Below are 14691 nucleotides of genomic sequence, written 5' to 3'. Positions count from 1 at the left end.
TCCAATTTCTAAAATTAAAAAAAAACAAATAAAAGAAAAAAAAGAATATCTGTATAAAAATTAAATAAATTCAAGAGATTCTTATTTAAAGATGAGTATTAGATATATAATCATTTATGTAATTTTTTTCTATCAGTTAAGTTTAAAAAAAGTCCATTAATCTTTTTCTTTGTATTTTTTTGTTTTGGATATGAACCATTTTTTTTCTATCTTCTGAACCTTTTACTTTTTTATGTGTATTAAAACAGGACTTTTCTTTCTTTTTTTTTGTTACTAAAAGTAGGACTTTTCGTTAGTATTGAAGCGGGGTTATTAACCAAAAAGGAGAACCGTATGGATTTTCTTACCAAAAGTTATAAACAGAGTACTAGTATTAGATTTTGGCCCAAAAATGATTATTTGCATATTTTTATTTTTCAATAAAAGCCAATGTTGTCAAAGAAAGTAGAAGAATAACCACTTGAATTGGTCGAGTAGTTAGCTCACTCGTCGGTTTAAATAAGTATCGGGAGTTTGAATTCCGTCTTATGCATGCAATAATCAATTAGCCAATAAATCTTTAAATGGAGAGATTAATTCTTAACTTATGGAGTTGGAAAATACCGTTAAAAACAAAAAAAAAAAGAAGTCGAAGAATTAAAGAGGATAATGCTGCCCCGTATCTCCAGGCGCTAGTGTCTGATTTCTTTTGTTTTGTTTTTTTTTTGGTTTACCTGATTTCTTTTGTTTTATATTTTGTTTTTTTCTTTTTTTTGGACCTATGGCCCCTCATATAATCTTTATAAAAAAATTATGTAAAAAAATAATGTTATATGTTGATAATTTCGTATATAATATTTATATTTATTTTAATTAAATTAGGTCATTTGACAGTTTAGTTATTTTTTAAATTTTTGAATTGACATTAAATAAGAGTGTGGGAACAATTAAATTGGCCGAAAAATAAGGTATTAAGTATAATTGTTAATTGACATAGAAAGTTTATAAATAAGTCTTAGGTTAATATTGTAAGGAAGTTCAGTTCTTTTGAAAAGTACTTAGAAACCCAAAACCTTCTTACTCCCTTGGTATTACAAAGTAAAAATGGAGAATCTTAATAATTTCTCTAAACTCAAACACTTATAATTTTGCTTTCTTCTAGTTTTTATTAATAAAATTTCTTTACTTTTACGTGTTTCTCTCTTTTACGTTTATATTTCTTTTTTCATCTTCTCTTTAATTTCTTATTTGTTTTAATTTCTGCAATTTATTTTGTCTCCAACACCTTTCATTTTTTTTTGTTTATTTGTTATTTTCATTCTTTATAATTTTAATTGACATTACAATTGTGACATTGAGATACCCACATTTTTTTAAACATTAATAAAATTTGAGTAAAACAAATTAGTAGGTGGAGCCTTGTCAATAGATTGTAGTTTATCAAAAAAAAAAAAAATCAGGAGTTTTGAACTTGCATGTAGTTATTATATAGTGGAAAGATTGTGTTTCCAGGGACTAAGAAATTAGCGTCAATTAACATGTTAAATACATTTACGACATCTTCTTCTATTTCCAGTGATGAGACTAAAGAAAATGAATCCAAAAATTCTCCTGTAATTTTAAACCAGAGCTACCTTGCCATCAGTGAAGCATGATGACGTTAATCATGTCCATAAAAATTAAATACACAAATACCATCGAATGGCCACTTATAGCTTGCCACCGGAGTATGTGTTTTTACATAGTAAACTAGTTTTTAGTGTCTATAAAACATAGTTGTATATTAAACTCCCAAACTAACATCAAAACTTGTACTATCATGTAATGAAAAGAATAAAGACAAACAGAGAGGCTTTTAAGTCCCTCCTAATGAATTCATATTTTAAAAATTTGATTCATATAATTTTCTAATTAAATAACTTGGAAAAAAAAAACAAAGCAATTACAATGTGAACAACAAATTATCTTATACTTAATTTGTGAGGATAGGAGAATACCCTAATGTATAGAATAATATAAAATTAGTCACCACATACATGAACAGAATAAATTTCAATATTTAAATCATATTTAGTGTGACCTGTTTATGAATCAACTTTTTACAAGGAACATAATTCAAGGAGAAAGAAATGTAAAACTACATGCAAAAGAAAATTGTATAATATTAATTTTGAATAAGAGTAGCATATAATATTTCGTTCCAAGTATCAGGAACACCAGCTAGACACCAGTGACTGCAATCCACGTAGGAAGTGCCTCTACCTGAGTATATAGAAGGATGACCATCTATTCTTAGTTGTGTGAGCAAAGTGATGTCAAGCAAATCAACTGGATTTGTCATGTTACTCAATATGCTCTTGGCTATGTCCAAACCAGGATGAGGTGCTTCAAGCTCTTGCTCTGGTTGAGTTTGTTCAACACAATTCACTTTCACTCCCCTTGAAAATGTAATGGAAAAATAAATGTTTGAATAATAAATTTTAAAATTAAAAAATAGAATAACATATCATGTGTTTCATGATTAATTATATACTTAATTTAAAGTTATAGCACTAGACTCTTTTTGACTTCCATTTCAACACAAATTTCATATTCATGCAAAGTGGGTCTACATTATATTGTTAGATAAAAAGCACGAGTAAATATTTTTTCTTTTCATGGTATCCCCAAATCGACAGGCCAATGACTAATTCGTCACGGTACTGAGCTACATTTAAGGATTTGCTGTTGGTCAATGAATTGTTGTATGCAGCAGGCGGGATTCGAATCCCCAACACTTGTTTAAGAGGACTAGTAAGCTATCCACTAGACCAACCTAACTTGGTTACGAGTAAACAATTAATTGGGACTTAATTTGTCAATTTTGCATACTTTCACCTACATATAATATGTTTTTTTTATCTTTATCTAAAAAATGTCTCTTTTAAGTTCCACAAAAAAGATACTTGTTAAACATAATAATTGTCAGATCCATAGACAAAAATAATAGGAATAGTTGATGAAATGGAGTGAGAAGAATCACTTGAAAAAAAATCTTAACAAAATTCATAAGAATATTTGATGAAATGTTGACATACATGATATAATTCACTTTTATTTTCACTAAAAAATTATTAACATATGTATTATTTTTACAGAGTAAAATATTATTTCTAATAATAAAAAATTAAAAGGATAACAATATTAAGAATGAAAAATACAAATTAACTCGATAACTATAAACGAGTCAATTAGTTTGACAAAACTACTTGATAAAGTGCTGTTTGCTAAACATACCCAATATTTTATGAGTATAGAATTAATTTATATTTTTTATGGTTAGAATTGTCAATACTTAAATATTTCATGATAAAAAAATATTAGTTATTTATCAATGACGTGTATATGTGCCATTGAAAGAACCTGCACATGTAATATTATACACGGATATGTTAGTTGGAAAAGAAAAAAGTTATGTGAAAAACTAGTGTGACTTAAGCATGACAGACTTACCAGCGAGAGTATTATAATAATTGTAGTACCAAGAAATAATAGACATAATACTCAAAAACATTTCTATTAGATAAACCTACATCTTACACTATTTAAAAGTTATTCATACTCTCTATTTTTTTTAGAGATCTCTCAATAGTTTAATTATTAACTACTTTCTATCTCAAACTAACTAGTTTAATAAAAATTAAAGAAAACTCCTCACTATTTATAGATGTGAGCTTCTAAATCATTCCAAATATATTACTGGGCATTTGCAATTAAGAATAATATTTCTTCAAAACAAGTTACTGTTCAAATATTGCATTGTAATTTTTATATGTATCATTTAGCGTTTTTTCTTTTTACAATTTTCAACATGTATACATAATAACTCAATAACGGTGTATAAATTAACATGTTTCACTTCCTCTTTTCCAATCAAACTTTGTTTAACCACTATTTTCAGGACCTCACAATTTTAACTAAAGTTATTAAGTTGTAAACTTACCCAGAATGGGAAGCAGCAATTCCTTGGAACAAAACTTTAATCTTTGATTGATCAATGTTAGAATCGATCCAATTAGCCCATGTGGTTAATCCAATTTTGTAAGCCTCTATGTAATCCATGCCTTCAATTATCTTGTCACCAATTTGAACATAAGCCCATCTGTTAAACAATAACATAATGACTGGTAAACACGTTAAACACTCATGTATCTTCCATAAGAAAATATCATGCAATGTATATCTGCATTAAACAAAAAGAGGTTCAAAGTATAATACTTTTCAGATTGTCCAATATGAGTCCACCAATGATAGGTATTGAAAATCAAAACATCTACGTCCTTCCAAAGGAACCCAGTTTCAATGGAATCTAGTTTTATAATCCTTCCTTTTTCTTTATCACGAACCACATCCACAAGAAAGCCATTTTTCAACCACATTATGGAAGCTTCATATTCCTATGACCCAAAATAGTAGAACCGTGTTAATTTTGCTTAAAAAGGTACAAAAGAACAAAGTAGTAAATTTAAAACCAATGGAAGAATTGAAAAAGATTACCGGAAATAAGAAGGCAAAAAGATTCTTTCTTTGTGTAGTTATAATGTAATTTGATTCTGGGACTGCAATGTGAAGCAAACAAGTCAGTGACTGCCACATGTTGTTGCTAATGGAGTCTCCGACAAACATAATCTTCTTTCTTCTATTTCTCTCCAAAAATTTCTGACCGTCAAACCTACCAACCGACACTGTTTGTGAAGATTGCAAAGGAAATTAAGAAAAAAAAAAAAAACACATAAAGGCAAGAAACAATACCTTGGAAGGTCACAACCAATGGGTTTCCATTTGTACTTGAGGTATCCATGATCAGGCCTGCCGTTTCTTAGGCAATCAAAACCCTTTACTATAAATGGGCAATCGGTTGATGCATTATAGAGAGGGTAATTGAAGTCATCAATAACCCAATTTCCAAGTGAAGCATCACACCCTCCTTCTTGATTTGGTTTCTTCTCATCAAAAGCATTTCCACACGCTTGATACAATAAAGGTATTATTACCCATAGAATTACAAAGGCCTTTGCCAAAGGAGATAACAAAAAATTGTAAGCCATTTGAAAATTTTCATAATGTTTTGTATACCATAAATATTTGACATTTGTATAGATGAGAGTAGCTTTAGAGAGCACAAAAGACTAGCTTCAGAAAATTAATTAGGAAACATTAAACACCTAACCTTTTGTTGACACAAAAATGTTATTTACTCGATTGATCTATTTAACGATCCTTTATAGATTTGGAAATTATTTTCAAAAATGTTTTTCTTATATTGAAGATTATTTAATATGATTATATTAAAAAAAGATAGTTAATGTTCAAGATTGCGTCATCATACATTCTAATTCATATTATTTTTTTATTTTTTTATTATCATGATCATCCTCATTTAACCAAAAGTATATTGAAAATACACTTAACCCAATATAGATTTTAAAATTATATACTTAGTTTAAATAAACTTTCAATTTGATCCTTATAAAATTAGTATTTGCTTTTGTTTTGTTCCCAATCTAGTTTCTTTTCTTTTTATGGTTTTGGTCCAAAATTATATCAACACACATGATTCTAATCCTTATGGATAGCCAACTTTCATTTTCTAACATTAAAATTATCTATTTTTTTCTTTTAAACACAACTTTAATTTAGCCCCTGAACATTCATGACCATATTCCATCTATATGTTTTCTATCCAACAAACACTACCATAATACTACCAACGATGATGCCACACCACCCCACCACTACTATAATAAGAACAACTTATTAGGCAGTCTAATAATGGTCATACGTGATTTGAGAAACTCGCTCAAAGAGTTCACATATGAGCAAGTTAGTAGGTGTTCATAAAACAAATAATTAGAAGTCTTTCTCTTTATTTCCAACTTTTTTTTCCCTTTCTCTTATTTTTTCCTTCCTTTATCCTTCTTTCTTAGGTTTGAGAATGGGGTTGTCATGAAGCCACTCGTCCCAAAAGTTTAAATTGATAGGAGAAGGCAACACTAATGATTATATCTTTAACATTTCTCCTCAAGCAACAGCCTCTCTTTTGGGTTTACTTGATTTACTATCTTTTTCATTTTTTTTGGAGTTCACCAAGGATTGACCTTTTGGATATAGAACTCTGATACCATGTCATAAAATCACTTATTCCAAAAGTTTAAACTGATAGAAGAAGGTAATACTAATGGTTATATGTCTAACAAGGATGTTTGTATGGCTTTGTGTTTGTTTGAATGAGAGGAAAAGTGGAATGTGATAAGGTAAAGAAGTGAGTATAGTATATTTAGAGTGTAATATTGAGACGCTTCATTTAACTGTAAAAGTGAATACGGTAAAAACCTGATTTTTTGTAATATAATTTTTTGGACTTTTTACGACTGAAATTTGCCATATCCAATAATTACGGTTCGCCTTGATATGATGAGACAGGACCATATAAAATATATAAAAAAAATTTAATAAAATATTATTTTTTGTATAAAACGAAATAGTATTCCTAAATGATGACATTTGATTAACAGGTCCCAAATTCATCCTGTAAATTTTTTTTTTCGTATTTCTATATTAGTTTAACTTTACCAAAATATTCTAAAGATATTTTGGAGCTGAAATAATATATGATACTAGTATTACTCATACTAGTATAATAATCTATTTTATCAAATACAGTAAAATCAAATAATTAAATAATTACTATAATTATTTTTCAAGAATTAATCCTAACCACATATTTTTTCACTCATATATTCATTTCTCTTTTTGCATTTATTATCCACTACAAGTTTATTCACCATGGAGTGAATTAACTTAGATGTAAGCATGAATAAACCACCAAATTATATCATATGACACTCAAACTCATCTATATCTTTCCGATTTCAGCCAACTCCTCATCTTTTTAATCTCACATATTGAATTAATAAGCTTGGTCATCAAGTAAGAAAAAGTGAGATAATGAGACTTGGTGAATTTACCTAAAGATAAGCATGATTAAGTCATCATATTATATCACATGAACACTAATCTCTCACTCTTCTTCTCCCAAACTTCATCATCTCATTCCATCACATGCTAAAATTATGAGTCTTAATTATCAACAAAGAAAGGGAGATAAGATCAAGAAAAGAAAAAGGGGAAAAGAAATTAAATTCATATCCTTATCACTCTAAGAAAACCAACATGCTATACCTCTCCCTCTTTATTCATTATTTTATTTCAATTACAAAAGAACCAAGAAAGGATGAGAGTGAAAAAAAAAAAGAACATATCATAGTTGAAGAAAAACAAGAGAGAAACTTAGTGCTCACGTAACCTTCTCATCAAGTTTTTATGAGACCAGACATTCATACTCAAATACCAACACTATTAATTCTTTATCACTTTCATATCATTTTTCATAAGGTTTGTGAAGCAAAACCTTCTCTTTCCGATACGAGTCATGTGGGACAAATTGAAAATTGTCATATGCCAATTGGTCTAATTACAAGAGCAACAATTAGAAGAATAAAAGAAGGTTTTGTAAACATGGCTAAATCATGTCAGAGGCGGAGCTACATACTGCCAAAGGGGGGCAACGGCCCCCCCTAATTTTAATTTTTTACATGTAAATTATACGTAAATTTTAATTTAGCCCCCCTCAAAAATTTATTTTAATATTATTTTATTGTGTAAATATTTTTAGCCCTCCTCTAATATTTTTTCTAGCTCCGCCCCTGAATCATGTGTTCAGGAGATGCATCAAGAATTAGGCAAGACAATGATTAACGATTATCAAAAGTCAAATATCTTACTATTTTACAAAACGCATTGAAGACCCTCATTAATCAAGATGAATTAAAAGAGACATCACCTTCTTAGAATTTATTTTATATTTATTTTATTTTTGTTGTTTGTTTGTTTTAGGCCCAGTTATGATTTGGCCCATTTTTTTCTATTCTAGTGAACTTATGAGTTAGGGTTTTAAATTTAAGAGGTATAAAAACCCTCTAAAACTTGGTAGCCACTTTTTTCTTAATTTTTATGAATGAAATTTTCTTTGAGTTTTTTTGAGAAACTTAGGTGTGAACAGGTGAGGTAGAGTGATTCCCTTAACTGTTGCATCAGGAAATCAAATTGAGGTAGAGGAGCCCCTTTCTTTGATCTTCCATCTTATCCTAAGTTACGTTCCGTATCATTTGGTATTAGAATTCAGGTACTAGATTAATTTTCATTAGTCTACGTTTATCCTTCTTGTGTTCTAAATACATTAAAAAAGAATCCAGCCCTCGGCGCGAGTTGCTGGGCCCAAGCGCCGTGCTTGTTTGCCCTCGGTGGAAGCATCACTGGTGTACTTTGTGCAGCTACGTATCTGTTCCTTGTTTCGCTAACTAACGTGGTCCAGAACTTCTTCGACCATCCAAGGTGAGTGCTTTATTTTCTTCTTTTCATGATTACTCCCTGCAGTTGGTAGTTATTTTATAGAGTGTTTAAGATGTTTATTTTTCTGAAATACATGCAGAAAAAGAAATAAATGGAATTTTAGTATTTTTGAAACATGAGAAATTAGTTGTTGCTTGAGATTGTTGCAATTGATTTAACAGATTCGCTGCTTGACGTGAACTATTTACCGGGACCAACACGAATAGCAGAACTATATCGTCGTCGAGCATCCACGTTGAGTGGGTTAGTTAGTTTCTTTCTTTCATGAAACATCTTTCACCTTGCAGTTTGTAATGTAGAGAGTGTATGTTGCTTATTTGCTTGATTTTACATGGTGAAAAAGCAGTATATGGAATTTTAGTATGTTCGAACATGTGAAATTAGTTCTTATTTGAGATCGTTGCAATTGATATAACTTTTGAGCGGAAAATGTGAAATAAGGTTGTTAAGCTAGTTTAAATATAATTTTATTTTCCCGCTCGGTGGGGACCTTTGGATGCGATGTTACGTATACCAGCTGATCACTGGCTTCTTATTCTTGACCATAATTGGATGGTTACTTTAGTAGGGTATTGGATGTTTGGTGATAATGATAGATTTTTTTCCCGTGTAATTAGATGGTTACTTTAGCTGGGTTTTGGATGTTTGGTGTTCATGATAGATTTTTTTTTACCCCTTTAATTTTGATTTGTTACTTGATTGTTCTGCTTCTGTACATCAAGGTTGGATTGTGCAAAATTGGCCTCTATTGAACAAATTTTTGCTGTTGCTAGTTTACTTTGTTTTCATTCAAAGTTTTGTCAAATTTTGACTTAGTTAGTACAATAATAATTCAAGATGGATGATTACTTTACTACGTATCTGGATGGATGATTTTCATTCTAGCAATTTCTATTTTTTTTTTGTGTGCTAAGTAATTGATTTGTTTGCATCATTTGCTCTATAGATTATGAGTTTGTTGCATACTTGAGCATATTTTAGTTGTTCACAAATTACTTATTGTTTTTTTAAATTGTTTAGATTGGTGATTGAAAATTTTATACTTGATTACTAAAGGTTTAACAAAAAAGTGCTTTGTTTCACGTGTTAATCAAATAATGATTTTGCTGCTTAAGTTGATTTTCCATTCCTAAAAAGTTGTTGGTTCTCTCGTGCAATACTCTTTGGTAATCATTATTATTATTCCTGTAAAGCATCATGTTTGTGCCTTTTTTCTATTTGAAAAAATTCTTACTACTCCCCCCCCCACTTTAACCATGATCTCTGATTTCTCTGCATATATTTAAGAATCCCTTTAAATTGTTAATCAGAATATTTATTATTGCTATAAATTCGCAGCACTTTTTAGCTGTTTGTGGCATAATAGGATTAATTAATGCAATAAATAACTATGCATATTTGTTCTGTGGTCCTAGGTTGATGAGAATCAAACATATTATTACATAGCAGAGAGGAGAGGACTCATTGGTTCTAAGTTTCTTCAGATTTTGCATAGAACATGTCATCTGCAACAATTGCACCTTGGATCACTTCTCTCTCGTATGCATCTCCAACCTCAGGAGACACTCTACCTCAATGGCTGAGATTCATTGTCCCGTCTCCATGTCCTCAGAGAGCTATGCTATCTACAATTGATGTCTTATTCTTGCTCATTCTCTGTGTTTGCCGTGATCAAGCTCCATTCTAGGTTCACCTCCAATTGCTCCTCCTCCACCAATGGACTCAACAAGCCACTTATTAAAAATAATAACAGACCCTTTTGTCTCAGTAACCATATGGTTTAAGCTAACTTTAGCTGCAACTTCTGTTCTGGCCTTATTGTATACCATTGCTTGTGTTATGGTATTTACCAGTTCAACTGAGATTCCATGGAAGCAAGTTGATGGAATGATTTGGTTAGACCAGGCCATAACACAATTAATACTTGCAGTGTTAATCATCTATGAGAAAAGATTCCAAGCTGTAACTCATCCTCTTACACTTCGAGTTTATTGGATTGTGCATTTTATTATTACTTGCTTGTTTGTGGCTTCTGGGATTATCCGTTTGGTCTCTGTGGATGTGGATGGAACCAAAGAGTTCATTTTCAAGGTGGATTACATAGTAAAATCAACATTCGGCCTATTTTAGTTTCTCTTTTAATTTTTTATTTACATCAACACAATAGGGTCATAAATTATACTACAAATGGTATACCCAAAGTAATCATCTATTTTAGAATGAAAAGAACCATCTGCACTCATACTAAAATGAGCATCCGTCTTAGTTTAATTGGCTTAAAGTATAGTACATGATTTATCTCAATCATTGATGCAAAAAATACAATTCAATGAATACGAGTAATATAAACAGCAAGAACTTTTATTGTATTAATCAATTACAATAAGAATTCTTGCTGTTAGACACACCTATAATTTTTTATTTATTGGACACTTAATCTAATAGTGACAAATTTTATAATTTATTGGTTTAAATTTTAAAAAAATGACTAACTTAAACAGAATTAAACATGTTAGTAAAATTTTAAATTATAATAGACTCCATACTCATAATATTTTTAACAAAGTCTTCTAATTAGGCAAAATTATGTTAAATTCAATCCAAATCAATTAAACATTTAAATTAGAATGAAAATAACCATTAGCCTGCCTACCTAGTAAAATGAACATCCAGCCTATTTTAGTTTTTCTTTTAATTTTTTTTTTGTTTACATTAACACACAGGGTAATAAACTATACTACAAATAGTATACCCAAAATAACCATTCACTTTAAAATGGATAGAACCATCCGTAATTATTGTAAAATGAACATCCGTCTTAGTTTAAATGGCTTAAAGTATAGTACATGATGTATCTCAATCCCTATGCAACTTGTTATTGAGCTCTCAATTCTTATTAAGATGAACATTCGGACTATTTTACTGATTAGACTATGTCTATTGTGGCCAAAAGGTGGCTGTGGCTTTTACTAATCTTCCAATGACATAATTCAAAGTAAACAGCACCCAAATTCTCAAAACTCTTGGACTTGAAGAAGAAACGGTAGCATTTTCACTGGTAGCTCCTGTATTTAAAACATTAAGTGACCTCAACGCAGTCATTCCCGTATTTAGATAAAAATATACCAAATCAAATGTGACAACAAAATAGATTGAAAGGTATTAAATCCTAAAGATATGCAGAAAATACCAGAAAGCAATTTCAAAGTTTTATCCGTCAAGTTGTAATTCTGGGACAGGTTAATTTGTGTAAGAGAAGTCATCTCTTTTATGTGTTTTACGCCTCCATCAGTTAATCCTCTGCCACATATTTCAAAAAATTACAGGTTCTTGAAAGCTGCATCAAAGAATATAGAGAAAATAATATTTCAGCTTGCAATCCATGTTGAAGAACACACTTATGTTGTTCTATGATTTTCATATATGAAGATGCAATGTGGGATTGAATGGGATCTCTCAATAGTATTAACTCTTAGATTGTGTTGTTGTTGTAGGCTATTATAGTGTTCTCAAGTATAGCAACAAAAGAGACATGAATTTATTCTATCAAGAAGTACAAAAGAATCTCATTACATTTTCAAATACAATAATATTTAATAATTATAAAAGTACAGACATTCACTTAGATTCATTTATTATCTTTAACAATTTACAACACTTTCATCACAAAGCTGCACTTTTAGCTCAATACTCCTATGACAAACACCTAACAAAGAATCTCCATTGTCATTCATTCCCATTTCAGATATAAATTACTCATTTTTATCTTACAACATCAAGTTTGCATGTCACAACCAGGTATGTTAAAAAGAAATATATTGTTGCATAATAAGTGCATAAAGAAAAGAAAAAAGCAAATCAACCATGGTCTAAAATCTAAATCAGTTCAACATACATACTTCTATTGGAATCCAAGAGCAGAAAACCAAGAGAAACAACACCATCACCATACTGCCATGCCTTGTAAACAAGTGCACCTCCATTTTTTAGAGAACCTATTATCAAACCAGTATCAAAACAAAGCACATGGATATATTTGCAATGCAACTTTAGTATAAAAAAATTGAGAGGCATAAACTTTTTCACAATATGCAAATTCTGCATATTATGATATTAAAACCCATCAAATTAAGAGATGTAACAAAAAGCATCTATACTGGATAATATTATATATTAACACAACATGATTTTGTAAAATGCCTAATTGTACTTAAAAAAATTACATAGTCAAACTATATTTTTTGGTTGACCATAATCATTGATCTAACATTCTGCTAGAATTATAATTAAAGAAATGAGTCCTAGTAAGAAAATCTCTCAAATATTCCTAAATGAGTATACATTCACATAGACAAGAAGGGTCTAAATAGAAAAATATTGTTGCAATTCAACACCAAAATCAGATATCAAATAAGCAGTCTAGTTATGAAAATGAAAATCGCGTATAACAAATATACATGTGTATATGCAAATCAAAATCAACCACTTTATAGTTCACATATCATTAATTAACTTTATAGAAATCTCAGAATATATCTAATAAACCAAACAAATCAAAGCTGCAAAACCCCTTCTTGCAGTGCTGAACTCAGTTTCCATGGTACTCGGTTACCAAAATCAAAGAACATATGAACCTTAGGTGTCACACAAATATAATCTATAGAGTAGAATAATAGCTTTATACTGACCTTTTGTAGTCCAAGAGGGGAACGAAGAAGACATCGGAGGGTAAAACGTCACCGGCTGGGGAAGGGGCTTTTCCGACTGGCAGGTTTAGGGTTGTGCGAACGACGCAACCTGTGCCACGGTGATGCTCGGGCGTTTGCGGTGTACACGACAGCGTCTCCCGAGGCTATGCGTGATGGTGGCTGCTGCAGGTTGCGGGGCGGCACTGTTGAGAGATGAGAATGCCAGAGAAGCAAATACGTGCAAATAGGGGAGAGGGTTGGCATTTTTTATTTTTGCATTATGAAATCCTTATTTGGGTTGAATTTGAAATTTGAAATAAATAATAATTAATTATATTAATTATCGTTTGATTTTAATTACAAAAATACTCCATTGTATATATTGTATAGTAACTACATTGGTTTCTCATACCTTTTCTAAGGTTAATTAAGTAAAAGATCTAATAATTGGAAGAAAAGTAGTTAAAAAAGGTTAAAAGAAGCATAAACACAAGTTTTAAATCTAAAAGATGTATGATATACCAAATATGGTTAAGATGCAAGTTAGAATAAAAAGTGAGCCGAAAGAGTAAATAACAAAAGATTAGGCTTAAAAATATGAATATAGAAAAAGACTTAAGAGTAAAAATAAAATTATATAAAAGATTTGGGCCAAAAGTAATTAAAATAAAATTTCAAACATAAATAATAATTTTAATAAAGTTTAGGAATAAAAGTATAAATATAATAATATAATAAGATAAGGATCAAAATTAGTAGTAAAATCATCATTTAGGTTAAAAGATTAAAATAGTCATTAAAAACAAGATTGAGAGTAAGATAGTAATTTGGGAGTTATAAGAGACAAATTGGTCATTTTGGTAAAAGATAAGATTATTATGTAACTGGTGGACGAAATTGTGATCACATCAATATAGTATTTTTTGTTGTTGTATGGAATCATTATTATGGCACTTATGTGTGGACACAACTCCGTTCAACTAACCAGCAAGTGTACTGGGTCGTTCAAGTAATACCTTACGTGAGTAAGGGTCGATCCCACAGAGATTGTTGGTATGAAGCAAGTTATGGTCATCTTGTAAATCTCAGTCAGGAGGATAAAATTATGGAATTTAGAAAATCAAATATGATTAATAAAAATAAACAGAAAATAAAATGGATAGAGATACTTATGTAAATCAATAGTGGAAATTTCAGATAGGCGTATGGAGATGTTGTGCTCCTCTTGAATCTCTACTTTCTTATTACATTCATCCTATCCTTCTTACTCCTTTCCATGGCAAGCTGTATGTAGGGCATCGCCGTTGTCAATGGCTACATCCCATCCTCTCAGTGAAAACGTTCCTATGCTCTGTCACAGCACGGCTAATCATCTGTCGGTTCTCAATCAGGTTGGAATAGAATCCCTTGATTCTTTTGCGCTTGTCATCACGCCCAACCTTCAGACGTTTGAAGCTCGTCACAGTCATTCAATCCCAGAATCCTACTCGAAATACCACAGACAAGGTTTAGACTTTCCGGATCCTCATGAATGCCGCCATCTATCTAGCTTATACCACGAAGATTCTGTTGG

The 14691-nt window shown here is 30.5% G+C and overlaps 1 protein-coding gene and 1 long non-coding RNA gene across 2 annotated transcripts; both read right to left on the bottom strand.

Moving 5' to 3' along the window:
- Positions 1–2143: 2143 nt before the first annotated feature.
- On the bottom strand, positions 2144–5170 carry LOC107478507 (protein trichome birefringence-like 42). The gene is made up of 5 exons (XM_016098639.3): positions 4771–5170; positions 4516–4690; positions 4237–4415; positions 3962–4120; positions 2144–2417 (listed from the first exon to the last, which is right to left on the bottom strand). The coding sequence occupies exons 1-5, from the start codon at positions 5064–5066 to the stop codon at positions 2144–2146; spliced, it is 1083 nt and encodes a 360-aa protein (XP_015954125.1). The 5' UTR covers positions 5067–5170.
- Positions 5171–11225: 6055 nt separating this feature from the next.
- LOC127745794 (uncharacterized) lies at positions 11226–13393 on the bottom strand. Its single transcript, XR_008007361.1, has 4 exons — positions 13119–13393; positions 12330–12425; positions 11621–11767; positions 11226–11495 (listed from the first exon to the last, which is right to left on the bottom strand). It is a non-coding gene; the product is annotated as an uncharacterized LOC127745794 (long non-coding RNA).
- Between the last annotated feature and the right edge of the window lie 1298 nt (positions 13394–14691).

This window comes from Arachis duranensis, chromosome 3, assembly GCF_000817695.3.
Source record: "Arachis duranensis cultivar V14167 chromosome 3, aradu.V14167.gnm2.J7QH, whole genome shotgun sequence".
Classification (NCBI taxonomy): Eukaryota; Viridiplantae; Streptophyta; class Magnoliopsida; order Fabales; family Fabaceae; genus Arachis; species Arachis duranensis.
The sequence above is the reverse complement of the archived record's forward strand: the minus strand, read 5'-3'. Positions and strand labels throughout refer to the sequence as shown.

Bases quoted from the DNA above. Each gene is read 5' to 3' on its own strand.
- LOC107478507 (XM_016098639.3), bottom strand. From the start codon at position 5,066: ATGGCTTACAATTTTTTGTTATCTCCTTTGGCAAAGGCCTTTGTAATT. The intron at 4,691-4,770 runs GTATTGTTTCTT...GTCGGTTGGTAG, and splicing joins ATTGGTTGTGACCTTCCAAG to GTTTGACGGTCAGAAATTTT. The intron at 4,416-4,515 runs GTAATCTTTTTC...TTTGGGTCATAG, and splicing joins TTTTTGCCTTCTTATTTCCG to GAATATGAAGCTTCCATAAT.